The 11,088-nt window shown below is 46.6% G+C and overlaps 1 protein-coding gene across 1 annotated transcript in view; it reads right to left on the bottom strand.

Annotated features, from left to right (window-relative positions):
* Window positions 1-4,613: 4,613 nt before the first annotated feature.
* Window positions 4,614-11,088, bottom strand: part of PDZRN3 (PDZ domain containing ring finger 3) — a 236,397-nt gene continuing 229,922 nt past the window's right edge. Inside the window, exons 8-10 of the mRNA XM_057706114.1 lie at window positions 9,278-9,379; window positions 7,850-7,966; window positions 4,614-7,173 (exon numbers count right to left, since the gene is read on the bottom strand). Of these exons, the coding sequence (XP_057562097.1) occupies window positions 5,608-7,173; window positions 7,850-7,966; window positions 9,278-9,379 (1,785 nt within the window). The 3' untranslated portion in view covers window positions 4,614-5,607. The remainder of the gene's footprint in view (window positions 7,174-7,849; window positions 7,967-9,277; window positions 9,380-11,088) is intronic.

Below are 11,088 nucleotides of genomic sequence, written 5' to 3'. Positions count from 1 at the left end.
TGTCAGGGTAGCTTGAGCTAAGACACAGTCAGTTAGGTATGAACCTGTCCCAGAGTGAAAATCCATGAGCCCCTGTCACGGGGACGCTCCTTCCCAGCACAGGGATGACGTGTGGGTAGAAAGAACTCATCTCACTTGCCCCTTAGCCTGTACAGCTCTTTCGCTTTGAGTGAGTTGCTTCCCTAAGTCTTTTTTGTTTTCTTATATGCAAAATAAGGATAATAAACCCACCCATCTCATACGCTATTTAAGGTTAAACAAGTTAGTACATGTAAAACATTTAGCATAGTTTCTAGCACACAGTAGGTGTTCAGTAAATGCTGGCCACATTGAATGTGGATTTATGGTCAAGTGTTGGCTCCTTCCCGTCTCCCCACTCTTACTACACACCATTCTTTCTTCCATTGCTTTATGAGCTCAAGCTACACCAGCTGTCCTTTTGGTTTGTTTTAAATAAACCATGTCTCTCCCACCTCAGGGCCTGTGCATATGCTGTTTCCTCTCCCCGGAGTATAACTTCTGTCTTTTCCTAACTCACATTCATCCATTGGCTCTCAGCTCAACCATGACTCTTTTGAGAGACCCTCCTTGAAATCTGTCCCACTAGCTCTCCTGTTCATCCCCCGCTTTAAACTTGTTGACGTTTTAAAAGTATTTGTGTGATGACTGGATTTTCATTTTCTTTCCCATCAGACTTAAGCTCCATGAGAACTCATTATGCTCTAAACACAGTGGGGACAAAAACTCCTGGCTGAACAAATCCATGCTGGCTTCTGACAGCGCCTAGAGCATAGAGGTGACAGTGATTCTTCAGAGCTGAAGCTGCTAAATCAAACCCATAATGTCCGGGGTGGCGGCTGAGGAGGAGGAATGAATGCACGATTCAACTGAATCCTAATGTATTTCCGAGAGACTCTGACATCTAGGGTTTCCTTTGGCTTTTGAGGATTTTGACGAGAACCACTGAATTGGTAAGCAAGTTTAACTTTGCAGTAGCCCCTTTCAAGTAAGGATCATAAATTCCTCACTTTTCATTTTAAAAAGATGCTGAGTGCACTGAGGTCAGCGTTTCACCATTGAAAGGCAAAACCACGTTACAGGCAATGCACATGCCCCCATGGACCGTGCCCTTTTAGGATTAGTTGAGACTGGAAGCTAAAGGAAAATGGATCATTTAAGCAGAAAAACCCATCTGAATGAAACCCAAAGAACCACACTTTGTTTTCTAACTGCTTTAGGGAATTCACATTTAATCAACATTGAAGAGTACAGCAGTTGCCATGAGAATTCTTGCATCTTATCTCCGTTTTAGTGATTTCTTTTTAATTAGTTGATGCTCCGCAGAAATCCTAAGGTGCTTAAAACAATTGGGAAACAGAAATAAAAGTAGGAGTTGCAGTTGCTTCTGGCAGAATTGTGTTTGCTTCCCTGGTTCTGGGCAATTCTGCTAACAAGTAACCTGTTACCTACTACTAAGGCTACAACTAGATGATGACTTGGTTAATTTTCATACTTTAGTTTATAACCCTAATTGGTTTCCCAGCTAGTATTCCCGAGGCAATGTACGGTCCTACCTCATCACACGTGCGATTCTTGTTTTTTGGGGTCTTCTGGTTGCATTTAAAAGATGAAAAGCTTAATTAGTGCCCCCCAGTTCCTAGCTTTTTATACATTATCGTATGCTTTTGCTAGGAGTGTCAGAATATTTTGTCATTTTAAACGCAAAAGGGAACTGAGTGAAACGCCTGTCACTTTGAAGCAGTTTCTTTTATTGTAATCCTGACTAGGTCACAGAGTAGCATAACCCAAGCAGACCTAGAGTAACTTTTTGAGAAGCCCGTGGAGGCAAAGTGGGGAAAGGTGAAGGTTTTGGCATCAGGTGGATGTAAGTTCAAATCACATCTCTACACTCATCTGGACAACGTTCTTCATCTGAACTGTTGATAAGGCCGCTTGCCTGGAAGAACTGCCTCGTGGATTTGGGGAGATCACGAGGTCACGTGTTTTGTACACGCATGCCTGATGGTCTCTGTATTGGTGCTATCCAGTAGAAATGAAATGAGTCACATCTGTGATTTAAATGTTTCTAGTAGCCAGATTAAAATGTAAAAAGGTGACATTAATTATTTTATGTAATCCAAGATATGCAAAGTATTATTTCAGTATGCATAGAATTATTGAAATGTTTTACATCTTTTTTTTTTTTTTTAGTACTAAGTCTTTGAAACCCATTTTCTCAGCAAAGTTCAATTTAGACTAAGCATACGTTAAGTGTTCAATAGCCAGCTGTGGCTGGTGGCAACTGTATCGGAAAGTGTAGCAGTGGATGATCGATCAATCCTCATTTCTTCCCCTTTACATTTTAGGAAGAAAGCTGAGTCACCATCCAGTGGAGTGGCTGTTATGGAGAATCAGGAATCTGTCCTGGTAGTTCAGAAATTTTAGTTATGGGAGAAACCACCACTGGCACAATGACGGGAAGAGTACAGGTATCAGTGGTTTGTTAAATATTTATTTATTTAGACCCTTAATATGGGTCTAATGGGGGAAAAGGTATTCCTTGATATTTAAAATGGTCATTAAAATCAGAGTGCTATAAAATGCACTAAAAATAGTGTGAAAAAAAAGAGAGCTATCACATTCAGTTGGTCTAAACTTGAGATTTTTGTACCTTTAGGAGAGGTCCATGAATGGACTCTGGGGGCACATAAAGCCTCCAGAATTATATGCCATTTATTTACTACATGTATATTTTTCTGTGGGGAGAATCCATAGCTTCCTTCACATTCTTCAGTGGGCCAAGGAAACGAAAAAGTGTAACCAGCTGTGGTGGTGGCCATCCCTGCTGGCTAGGGGGCCATTCTGTTTACATGTAGCGTTTCACACCTGGGAGGACAGAAGCTGTAAATCGTCTCTTGTCACCATTAACCAGGAAAATCCTTCAACTCGCCCAGCAGCTTGGAAATGCCTGTGTTCGGAGGCCCTTGGGGGCTCAGACTCACTGCAAAACGACAGATTCATGTCTCCTGGCTGATGTTCACTCCAGAGCATCCACTGGTGAGCTGTGTTTTTATTTTGGTCGAGGGCATAGGATTCAATATGTTCAAGGTAACTGTGCACTTGACAGCGACCTCTCCCCTGTGGGTGTGGGGAGAATGGGTGTTAGGTTCTGAATTCAAATCCCAGTTTCTTCGTTAATAAGCCACATGTGTCTCCTCAAGCCTGCTGCTCATTGATAAAGTGATTTCTCAGGTCTCTTCCAATTCCTTTTAGGAGTCGACTTGTTAAATTCGGTTTGGGAAACCTCATATGACATGGCAAATTATGAGCCAGTGTATCCATATGAAAAAGTGATTTCAAAAATAAGTTGGAATTGAAGGATCTGGGAATTAGAGTTGAATGTTTGTTACTTTTTATTTTCCTCCACTTTTTCACACGTGGCAAGAGCTGACCCCTAGATCCAGAGGCACACAGGGAACCCTAATCAGAAACCCCTCAACTTGATTGTTCAGGTGGGCGCTCTTTGCTTTTGTGGCCAAGTTCACCCCTCTGGCCTTTAATGAGAACACAGGAGGCAGGAACGCTATTTCCCCAAAGAAACCCTAGCACTTAGTCTTATACACACCCTGTATATGTCGTGCAGCAATGTGTCAAATTCATCTGACTGGTGTTAGTTCTCATTAAGTAGCAAGAAAGGGTGTGAGGTAAGAGAGCTGGAGATGGGGCGCTGCTCTGCAAGCTGAGGATCCAATTCTGTTGGAAGCTGAACTTGGGAGTGTACTGGAAAACCATGGTGCTAATAGTCCACCTTTTGCAAAAACTAACATAGCAAGTATAATGATCTTCGCAATGCCTGGGCTGGAAGAGGTAATGAACAGATATCTTAATAGTGAGGAATACATATATCAGTGTCTTATCGTCATTAAGTTGTTCTAATGGAAGTATGACTACTAATTAGTCTCAAGACTTTGGCTGCAAGGGAGGCGTTTTGGGTGGAACAGGGTGTGTGGGAGGAATCTAAGTCTCAGATACCCAAACACCTGGCCATTTCAGTCCAAATCTCAGTGAGAAAACCAGATGTCTGGCATCATGGCAGATGAAAATGATAGCCTTTGGAAACCCATGCATTCGTTCATTTGTGTTATGTATGTAAGTATGTATATTTTTTTCAGTAGATATTGTAGCTGAAATTTGTGTGGACACTGTAATCGGAACAATTTGTAGCAAATTCATTATTTAGGGTCCTGTGGGTGGTTGGAGTCTGAAAGGTACCAGTTTTGAAGCCCACCCACTTCGGTGACCCGTTAGTCTATGAAAATATTGTGAATTTTGCAGATGTATCTTAGGAATGGAAAGTTGGGCCTAGCTACTCAGAGATGTTAGCTAGTACTGGCAGGCAGGAACGGCTGCAATAAACCAAAGAGGTTTCACTGTAAATGTGACCTTGGTTGATAAACGTCCTTGCAGTTATTCTTGTTTATGGGACAGTTGAGGCTTTCTGCAAGACAGGCAGTCCGAGTGCTAGATGAAATGAGAGTCTGATTCCTTTTTCTGTTCCTGACAGACCTTGGTCTTACATCTGGATTCCAGGCAGAATGAAGGTATCAGATGATCTAAAAGACTCAAGTTCTTCTAGGGCAGCAGGTAATACAATGACGGGAAAAAGAAACTAAACACTGCAAAAGGCTTTTATTTTATAGGCACCACTGCAAGATGAGGCGTCACTTCAAAACATATCAAATAGAAAATAATAATTTATTGTAACTTCAGTTTACTTACTGTTTATAACTAATCATGACTCTGTGAATTTGCTCGTAAACGTCTTTCCCTTCGAATCTACAAAGCAAAGGTTTACTACGGTGAGCACTTAAACTTCCACAAACCGTCTCCGTCCACAACTTCCCTGTACATGCAAAGTCCTCCAACGGGTTGCAGTATTTGCAAACATGCTTGAAAATTCCACAAAGCTGCGTGATAGCCAGCCTTCTGTCAAAACCCTTACACTCTCTTGGGAATTTTAACCAGAAAAAATGTTTACATGTGTATCCCGATTCTAAACACTGCTGGTTTGGTTATGTATATTATACTGCTAACCAGGGTTTGGTGGTTTTGCGTTGAAGCTTTGACCTAATTAATATATTAATGGTCACTCACATGACACACGTTTCGGCAAAGGAACATTATAAAATAGGGTTCCCTTAAAAATACATACTGGCAGTCGTATCTGTGTTTTCGGCAGGAAAGAAAAAGCGTGGTTAACTCACTTATGTGAATATAGTTTAAACAAATTATTCTGTGAAGGTATGCTCAATAAAGGCTCTTTTTTGACATTTAAAAACGTTATGTAAAAGGTAAGGAGTATAAAAGTACCACTGCTATTTGGGAAAAAAAAGCTCTGTTTTGTTACTATTGCCTTCCATGACAGTTAAGGGTGGTTTCCCCCCACTTCAAATAGAGCTAAGACACCCAGAGTTGTCGGGCTCGCTAATTTCGACTATAAACAGGATGACGGTATTTATCGTATATACAAAAACTTGCCGCATTGAACGAGGCAGGAATTGCTACCCCAACGGTAGTGGTCTCTGTTATGTACACGTGATGCCGAAATTATACAGTAGTCACGGACAGGAACGAATTGTATACTCTAGTGCCGTCTGGAGATTTCGTGCCGTGGGTTAAGAGTTCTTGGATGGTCATCCAGTTATCCAATATCTTTTTATTCCGCCTCTTCATCATCTTTTTGTGGCTGAGTTCCAGGATGTTCATCTCCTTCCTGTCGTCGGCGCCTTGCTGCTCCTTCAGGCAGTCGAGCCGGCTCTGCATCATGAACTCGCGCCTGCGCCTCTGCTCCTTGGCCTTCACCACGTGCTGCTTCCTCTCCTCCTTGCTCCAGTACCGCCCCATCTTCAGCTCGCTCGCCGCGTCGTCGTCCGTGGTCATGCCGCTGCGCTCCTCGCGGATCTTGAGCGCGCGCTCCCGCAGCAGGCGATCCCGCACCGGCCGCTTGGTGATGTAGCGCGTGCCGTCGCTCCGGATCTTCACCTTCCACTCCATCCTCGGCTCTGACGGGTTGGCGGAGTTCAGGTCCTTGCACATGCTCACCAGGCTCATCTGGCTCTGCGCGTACTCCACGGCCGACTTCTGCTGGATGAGCTGCATGTAGCTCTGGTAGTGCTGCGCGTGTGCCGGGATGTGGGCGTGCTTGTAGGGGGAGTGCGGGAAGGGCGACAGGTAAGAGCCGCCCGGCTTCGGGCTCGGGGTGGGGCTCCCGCTGCCGTCGCTGGCTTTCCTCTCCTCGCTCTCCAGGGCCTGGCTGGGGTCCAGCTCCTTCGGGGAAGGGCTGCAGTTCGGGGAGCCCACTTCGGGATCTTCGGTGATGGAGAGCAGATTCTTCGGGGACGGCCCGTAGGCGTCGGCGGTCCCCGCGGCGCCTTCGCTGCCGGGACCGCCCACGCCGTCGGCCGCCCTCCTCAGGGAGTTGTCGGGGGACATCTCCAAGGTGAGCGGGGTGCTCCGGCAGCTCTCCCCGGTGTTGTAGGCGCTCGAGCTGTCCTTGTCGGACTTCTCGGGGAGCTCGGTGATGTCCGAGAGCTCGCGCCTGCGCACGTCGACGCTGGTGTTGTAGTTGCGGAAGCCGCTGTGGTGCAGCATCCAGGGCTCGCGGTACTGCTCCCTGAGCTGCTGCATTTTGTGCGCGCGCACGATGCTGAGGCATTCCAGCTCGATGCTGCGCAGCTCCTCGTTCAGCAGCTCCAGCTCCTTGTCCACGCTCTCGGGGTCGCTCCTGGTGGCATCGAGGGGGCTGCCGGGGTAGTACAAGCTGTAGGGGCTGGCGCTCTTCACCTGGCACTTGAGCTCCAGCAGCTCGCGGAAGCGCTCGCACTCGTCCACCGGGATGCCCAGGTAGTCGGCGTCGGCGCAGTCGGCCGAGATGAAGGACTCGTTGCTGAAGGGCAGGTCGCCGCTGCCCAGGGTGTCCTGGCTGCACGTGAGCTTCCTCTGCCCGGCCAGCGGCGGGGAGGCCGCGGGGGCGTCATCGCCGTTGTTCTCCTGCTCCGAGCTCTCGTCGTTGCGCGTGCTCTCGTCCGTGCGGCCCACGCCGCTGTCCTTCTCGTGCTGGGTGGACAGGATGGTGGCTGTGTCTGTGGTTCCCCCGTCTTCCTCGTGCTTCTTCTACACGGCAGAAAACAAGAACACGCGGTCACAGGGAGGGAGGGGGGAGGTGCAGTTACCAGGTATGACTTTGCCTCTAGGAGGAGGGCTGCCAGCTACCTACCTGGGCAACCTACCCTGGGGGAGCCACTCCACCTCCCTCTCGTCCCCAGTTTCCCCACGTGGGAAATGAGGCTAATCGTCCCCTTACTCCCGGGAACGAGTCCAGCTATAGGAGCACCCTGTGCATGGGAAGCAGGCAGCATAAAGGACCTCCTTTGGCTCCTGAGGCACTCGATGAGTGGCTCCAATATTCCTAACAATTGTGGTGGCACAGAAGGGAGGGAAAGGGTGCCAGGCAGCTCAGGTGAGACAGAGGGAATGGCTTTACTTTCGAAAACATGACTTTATGTCTCTGATCTGCGTTAATGCCGGCACGTGTGTTTTCCAAACCAAGTAGCAGAAGGTCAGGGGTACCTTGGCCTTACTGCTTTCCTTTTTAAGCCAAGCAGCACTCTCTTGCTCAGGGAGACTACCAGCTGGCCTTTAGCTCCTGGGCACATAGGAAAGCACTTAGTTTGTTTCCTTGCCATCTTTTCAGCAGGTGGGCTTCTCAGGGTCTTTAGCATCATGAGGGAGATGCAGGGAGTAGATGTCCCTGCCGCTGGGAGGGCAGAGGGACGGGCGCGGGTGGTACCTGCTGCAGGACGCTGGCCGTGAACTGCATGGCCTGGTGGTGCTGCTCCTCCAGCATGTCCATGTGCAGGTCGTCCAGAAAGTCGTTTCTGTCGTCGTCCATCCACCCCTCGTCCAGCTGGGGAGAGGCAGCCGCCCACACATGCTTCACAAGAGGCTCCTCTTGCTTTTGTTTTATTTATTTTTAACAAAGGACATTACCTTGGGGGAAAATACTTCTAGGGCTCCCTCCAGGAGTCACGGAAACGCAATCTGCCTGTTGTTCTGCTGTACGAGAGACAACTACCCCATCCTCACCGTAAAGACAGCGCCCACCCTGTACCACACATCTGGGGACGTGGCTGTGGTCCGCTGTGTTGTTGCTGCAGGGTGAAGCGCTTTCAAGCGTGTTAGCTCCTTTCAGTGAAGGGGGCCACTGAGTATGGGGCGGGGTGCAGGGAGCCCTAGCCCTGCCTCCCCTCCTGCTTGTTTGTCCACACACAAGTTTAGCAGGCCCCAAAGAGAAAGCACTTGCAGTATGGAAAGAGTTCTTTCTGACAAAAAAAAAAAAAAAGTCTACTAATTAGCTATTAGTCTTGGGCAAGGCCTGTCACTTTTATCAGGCCCTTCTCTCTCTTGCCCATCAATGAGCAGACTACTCAGGGGCCTCAGATCTGCCACCCACGGGCCAAATGTGGCCTATTTTTGTTCTCCTAAAAAAGTGTAATTGGAACACAGCCCTGCCCAGGTATTGTCTGTGACTGCTTCTGCAGTGCAACGGCAGAGGCTAGAGACCATATACAACCCCCAAAGCCAATCATATTTCTCATTTGGCCCTTTCAGGAAAAGTCTGCTGCCCAATGTTTCTTCACTTTTTTTAAAGTAAAAGCTGTATTACCTGTAATATGTACATCGTGATGATTTGATGTGCACATACATCGCGAAATAATTAACACACCATCTCCGCACAGTTACTATTCTTTTGGGGGATGAGAACACCTGCAATTTACTCCTAGCACATTTGCGGTAGTCAGTATAGCAGTATTATCTATAGCCATCATGCTGTACATGCCTTACATTCTCCAGGTATAAATGAGACCCACACAGATACTGGTCAGGTCTCGGCAAGTCAAACATGTTGCTGGGCACCACCCTGGCTGGGTTTTCCATGTCACTGTGTTCTCCCCTCTTTTCCTTCATTATGCTTCCTGCATTAATGAAGCTGCAGGGCGGGCCTGCAGTATAAATGCCAGGGTGCATGTCAGCACCATCCTTAAAAGGTCGAGACAAGAAATAGACTGGAAGTCAGAGGCACGGCAGGTTACCTTTTCTGGGTACAGAGTACCTTCAAGTTCCCATCCAATAGGCCGGCAGTCTTCTGCAGGGCCAGGGACTCCCTCACTGATTTTAGAACTAGAGACTCAGCTTCGTGTGCTGGAAGCTGACTCACCTGGAGCTCAGGCCTTGCGATGAGCAAGTTAAAGTTCTTGTTTTCTTCACTGGTTAGAAGAGCCACAGCCTCTTCGCGGTTCTGTACCTCTATCCCATTAATCTAAAGAGGAAAAGGCGGAGGGTGGACAGTAGCATGATTAAGTGGTGCGCCGTTCGTTCTGTACTGTCTCAGGTCTGCATCAGAGCTGCAGTAGAGAACTTCCGGGCAGCTGGAAAAGAATGCTGGTCTTCAGAAGGAAAGGCCTTGGGCAAACTGATGCAGCGTCTCTGGTCTAGGAGACACACCTCCACGGCGTGGTTCACGCGACGACGCTATGTGAACAGAAGTAGCTGGGACTCCAGGAAGGCAGCACTGAGAACACGCAGTGTTGTGACGAGGGAGAAGAGTCTAAGCAATGTTATGAGACGTACTTAAATATACACAGGCAGGAGTCTAAGTGGAACATCCTGAAGCATGACTGCAGCTATTTTCAAAGAATATGGGAGAAGAAGCAGCATGATGGAATTGTGTTTTGTGTCCCCGGTTTCACACTTTACTTTTTTAAGGTGGGGCAGAAGGTCAAGGGGGAGGGACTCTTCAGTCTGGGCTGAAGTCTGGGGAAGTGCAGGATAAGCCGTGGACAAAGGAGATGAAAATTACTCAGAGAGAGGTAGGTAGTGATAGGTAGAAACACAGTGGATTAGAAATAAGAAGACAGGCATGAGCAGAAGTAGAAGGAAAGCCTTCTACCCATGAACCAAAGAATCCCAATTTCTGTGAGATTAAAAAAGGCTGTAATAGAATTACCATCTGATCCAGCAGTCCCACTCCTGAGCATATACCCAAACAAAACTATAATTCAAAAAGATACATGCACCCTTATGGTCACAGCAGCGCTACTCATAGTAGCCAAGGCATGGGAGCAACCAAAATATCCATCACCAGATGGATGGATAAAGAGGATATGGTACACAGCCACACTGGAACACTACTCAGCCATAAAAATGAAATAATGCCTTTTCCAGCAACATGGATGCAACTAGAGATTATCATACTGTGTGAAGTCAGAGAAAGACAATACCATATGATATCACTTATATGTGGAATCTAAAATATGACAAATCAACTTATCTAGGAAACATAAACAGACTCACAGACATAGAGAACAGGCTGGTGGTTGCCAAGAGGATGTGGGGAGGAGAGGATGGGGCGTTTGGGGTTAGCAGATGCAAACGATTACATTTAGAATGGATAAACAACAAGGTCCTACTGTGTAGCATGGGGAACTATAGTCACCATCCTGTGATTAAACCATAATGGAAAAGAATATATAAAAAAAGAATGTGTGTATATATATATATGTGTGTGTATATGTACAACTGAGTCGCTTTGCTGTGCACCTGTAATTAACACATTGTAAATCAACTATACTGCAATAAGTGTTATTTGTAAAAAAAAAAAAAAAAAAAAAAAATCAAACTGTACACTTTAAATATATGCCGTTTATTCCATGGCAATTATATCTCAATAGAAGTTTTCAAAAATGTTATTTGTTAAAAAGACAATTAAAATTTAAAATACAACTGAAAACAAAAGAAGACTGGTCTCATTTGGACTCAAAAGAGCAACAGGTATCCTTTACAGATAAAGACACTACTCTTAAAAGCCGTTCCATGCACTGGTTAAATGCTGAGTCACAGAGTTAAAAAAACTGCGCAAACATGAAATGTTTGGCCCAAAATTAATCCTTCAGAGAAAGCTAAAATGAGCATTATTCTGGTTCGCAAGAACCGTCGGCCTGATGTGGCCCACTAACGTGTTGCCTCTGG

This window comes from Hippopotamus amphibius, chromosome 13 (assembly GCF_030028045.1).
Source record: "Hippopotamus amphibius kiboko isolate mHipAmp2 chromosome 13, mHipAmp2.hap2, whole genome shotgun sequence".
Lineage (NCBI taxonomy): Eukaryota > Metazoa > Chordata > Mammalia > Artiodactyla > Hippopotamidae > Hippopotamus > Hippopotamus amphibius.
This window is presented reverse-complemented; position numbering and strand designations above follow the sequence as displayed.